The sequence below is a fragment of the Fukomys damarensis genome, unplaced genomic scaffold, assembly GCF_012274545.1.
Source record: "Fukomys damarensis isolate Sample0158 unplaced genomic scaffold, DMR_v1.0_HiC HiC_scaffold_35, whole genome shotgun sequence".
Taxonomy (NCBI): Eukaryota; Metazoa; Chordata; class Mammalia; order Rodentia; family Bathyergidae; genus Fukomys; species Fukomys damarensis.
In genome coordinates this window covers 52,762,715-52,767,193 of record NW_022900947.1, presented here as the reverse complement: position 1 = coordinate 52,767,193, position 4,479 = coordinate 52,762,715, and the positions used below count along the sequence as shown (strand labels likewise).

The following is a 4,479-nucleotide window of genomic DNA, read 5'->3' as shown; positions in this document are numbered from 1 at the left end:
CCTCCTCTTTAGCCACGATGAATCTCCTTTTTTTTTTTTTTTTTTATAAACTTTTAACTTTCTGGTGCTTGCCCAGGCCCATCTTACATGGATTTTTACAACCTAACATCACCTTTCCCTCAGGCTGCTGACCTAATCGCCTTTTAAACATTAATATATCTTTTTGTTTTTCCTGTGTAGTTTCCTCACTGCTAATGAAAATTTCCTTCATAAAATGTTTTGTATTTGAAGACTGGATGGTGAGGAACATATATTTCTTACTTTTTAAAAATATCCGCCCATCTTACATGGATTTTTACAACCTAACATCACCTTTCCCTCAGGCTGCTGACCTAATCGCCTTTTAAACATTAATATATCTTTTTGTTTTTCCTGTGTAGTTTCCTCACTGCTAATGAAAATTTCCTTCATAAAATGTTTTGTATTTGAAGACTGGATGGTGAGGAACATATATTTCTTACTTTTTAAAAATATCCATTTTTAAATTCTACCTAAAATGTTCAAAAGTGTCCTTAAATGAATGAGAAAAATTGTAAACACGCCTTCATTTAAAAATAATTTGTACACAAAATAATAATAGTTGAAATAAATTAAAAACATTGTGACAATCATAATAATTATCACTTTCCAAATTCTTTCAGTCTTTACCTAAATACTTAACATAATTTTAGTCAGTTTAAAACCACAATGTAAAGCAAATTTTGCATTCTGCCTTATTTAGTTTATATTTTATGTTCAGAATCTTTCAATGCTGCTCCATGATAATTACCAAAAGGTATTAAGATTTCATTTGCCTTATACATCAAAACATAAGTCAATAATAATTTAAAATTAGTTTTTAACATTTCAATCCATTGGTCAGTTGATTAGTTGAAAAAGCGGGAAAAATGCCTTTCACTTTTAAAAGTGTTCTAATGTGCTTCATAATAAATGTTAGATTGATGGAGAAGACACTTTCAAATATATAAAATTATGGAGTTCAAGAGGAATTTGAGGATTATAACTGTCATGCAACATTCTTCTATGGCATGCATCTACAAAATTTCTTAAAGGTATCAATCTATGTTTTTCCTTAAATATTTCTAAACCTCTCATTCTCTGACTCCCACCAACACAGGATTAGCTTTCATGTCTATGTTCGATAGAGCTCCATGCATATTCCAGTGTTTATGTTGATATATTTTAAGGGCAGCCAGCTTGACTGCCTTTACCATGAAACTCTAAATATTTAATTGCATGATTTCTAATTTTATAATTACCGTAGTGCCAACCCCATAGTAGGTGTGCAATACATAGTTTTTTGATCAGTGAAGGAAGAAAGTACCTTGTATCTGGATACTTTTACCATTCTAGGACAAAAATTCAGGGAGATTCCCATCTGATTCCTGATCTAATATTTACAAAAGTCTGCGAATGTTTTATCGTAAGATACTGTGGGTCTATTGGAGTTTATGAGATTCAAATGATAATGCACTGTTTTGAGAATCTCACATGGAGAAAATAGAATAAGGTTATCCCTAATCGCTTCTCTACCTTTTGGCTAAGATCAAGTGCAGGTTATCCTTAGAAGATGAATAGACAAATTTACATAAACATATTTGTGTGGGAAGAATACAATAGATATTTTAAACACACAGACAAAAGTCTAATGTCTGGCATATTCAAATAAATATAATTAATGAGAAATTATTAAGAATGTAGATAGATTTGATCAGTGTACCACAATGATTCTCTTCATTCTAATATAAATATGATTTCTCTGACTTTTTTGTACTATACATGTTTTGGGAAGAAAGAAGATAAGATAGGTAGGACAATGATTCTACCTGAGTGTATGAGGAAGGTGTGTACCATTAACAAAGACTGTTACATAAGGAGATCTCTGCCAGCACAGTACCTAGATCTTCCATGACCGTGTTCCCTCGCCTCTGGCAAATTCTTTTTCTTCCATTCCAGGTCTCTAAACATTAAGGTGTGTCCTGCCTAGTCTCCAAACCAATATCAAAATTGGCTGCAAGAAACCAGAATGCTGTCCAAAACTTTATAGAGAATTACTGGTTTAACCCATATATTTTTTTAATTATAAATCATCACCCTGCAGATTTCAGAGTATCAAACACTCTTTAATGGGCACTAATATTAACATGGCAGTAAGAATTTCAAGAAGGAATTCATGAAAGGATGAAACATGATTGAAGGAAGCAAGAGAATTATGACCTGGAAAGCATTCAGATCCTAATGGAAGGTTAGAGCTTTCAATCATTGGTTTTTCGTCAAAAAGCAAAAAAGAAATTGCCATCATTTCCCAAAGAGGAATCCAAAGAATGAGAAGAACAACCACTGGTCTTCTAATAGATAAAAGTCAGAGCTGTCCTTTTTGAATTATATGGCCCTCCTGCTTCCAAAGATAACTGGAATTTCAATTTCACCCCCAAGTGGGTCATATGACTATTTTATATTTTATGGAGTGAAATATATACAACTCATGATTTACTAACATTTTAAAATTAATAAATGTTTGAAAAGCACTTTGAAGATAAAAAGTTGTGTAAGTGCTAAGTATCATCATTATGCCATTATCATAAAACACATAAAAGTCACAGAATTTTGTGAGCTACATAGGTGAAGAGTGACTGGGAGATGCAGCACTCACATGGAAGATGGCCCAGGGACAGCATCGGCAGAGAGAGGCGGTGTGGACTTCTCTACAGCACAGGTGGGTGCAAAGGGGATGGAGAAGAGCAGGACAGCTTCCCCTGCCGCTCAGGAAATGTCAGAAGAGACCAAATTCATTACAGTAACTTCATTTGTATCTTGAAGTTCTTAAAGCGCCTTGCTCCCTCAACCATTTTGTGGAAACAGGAGCAATATAAATTGTAAACAAAAGAAAAACAAAAATGATTAAATTGGATAAATTTTAATCCTTGAAATCTGTTCTGATTATTGTTTCTGAGAACTCTGTCTGTTACACTTAAATATACATGGAAAGCATAATTGCTGACACTTGAAGATATGTGGGGAATTTTATTTTTTAAGATGGTTATTTCACTATGAAAATGGAGAAACAAGATATTTAAGTCTTTCTAGTGGTGTAGGATGATATACAGATTAATATGCTACTTCTATAAAAAGTGGTAGAGCAAAGTTTAAATCTTAATTTTAGTTATTAAAAATAAATAATAATTTTTCATTGCTTCATGGCTATGCATGTTTAGCCATATGATTTAACATTTTAGTTGGAAACAAAAACAAAAACAAGAGGATTTCTGTCTTTTCCCATTAGCAATGTCATTTATGTAGATAGAAATTGACCTAGAAATCAAAGAATTATGCTGTTTCCGCAGCACTTCTAGATGGACAAATAACTTTTACAGTTTTGATTCTTAAGGTAATCAAATTAACACAGTGACAAATATGCAAATATACATTAGTCTTTCCTGGCGCTTCAAGGAAATGTATGGTTTAATAAACTCACAGAGATCAACTCATATTTTTAATAAAATTGTTAAGCATATTTTTATTTTTAGTATTATCCCATCATCCAGATTGTAGGGAAATGGTATAATACTGGGCAAGATGTAACTTCCAAATTAACAAATTTAATAATGTTATTTTATATTCATATTAATATTTAGCTTAGTTAACTATAAGAGAAACACTGAAATCTTTTCAAACAAATTAAAGTACCTGTCAATTTTTTATTTAATTAACAAAACTATAGTAAAATCTTTTATGTCAGTTTCTAAGGAATGTACTTCATGTTTCTATGTCCTTTATATCAACTTGCTCAGTTTATGTTCCATAGATAATATCTGAGAAATAATCTGAGAAACCTGGGTTTCATCTTCTAAAAGAATGAATAATTTTAGGCACAACTCATCTGTAAAACACTGTGCCTAAAAACAAAATCCCAAAAATATTCTTTATGTCATTACCTTCTTATTTTTAATTATTATACCTGAATAGCTTCAGAGTACACCTTTTGAATTAGAAAAACACACAAGGAAAATTAAGGCTTGTTGCTAAAACCAAAAGAAGTTTTTCTATTCCTTACCTTACCTTCCACCCAACACTCAACTTCTATTGAAAAGTCATCTTATTTTTAACCAATATTTTGCCTAATAATAAAAATTTGGGAAATTTGACTTTAATTACTGACATAGTTTTTAAAGACCATTGCAAAGAAGAGAACCTGAATAATGACAAAGATAAATTTTCCTTTTTTATCTATGAATGAATATACTCATACTGGGTAGACCCAAGAGATAATTTTCTAAAAAAAAAAAAATTTTTGAAAGAAGAACTTCAGAATTTTAGCTAACTCCAATGAGATGACAGGAATAAACTCTTAGTTAATCTGCTTTTAAAATTAAGGTATTTTTGCCAGGGACTTAGCTCAGTTGTTCCACTTCCTGCCTCACAAATGCAAGGACCCAAGTTCGAGCCCCGGTACAAAAAAAAAAAAAAAAAAAATTTTTT

The 4,479-nt window shown here is 31.5% G+C and overlaps 1 protein-coding gene across 1 annotated transcript in view; it reads left to right on the top strand.

Moving 5' to 3' along the window:
• Positions 1–2,660: 2,660 nt before the first annotated feature.
• LOC104853274 (transmembrane protease serine 11C) overlaps positions 2,661–4,479 on the top strand; it is a 51,085-nt gene continuing 49,266 nt past the window's right edge. Inside the window, exon 1 of the mRNA XM_010611179.2 lies at positions 2,661–2,716. Coding sequence (XP_010609481.1) covers positions 2,661–2,716 — 56 coding nt within the window. The remainder of the gene's footprint in view (positions 2,717–4,479) is intronic.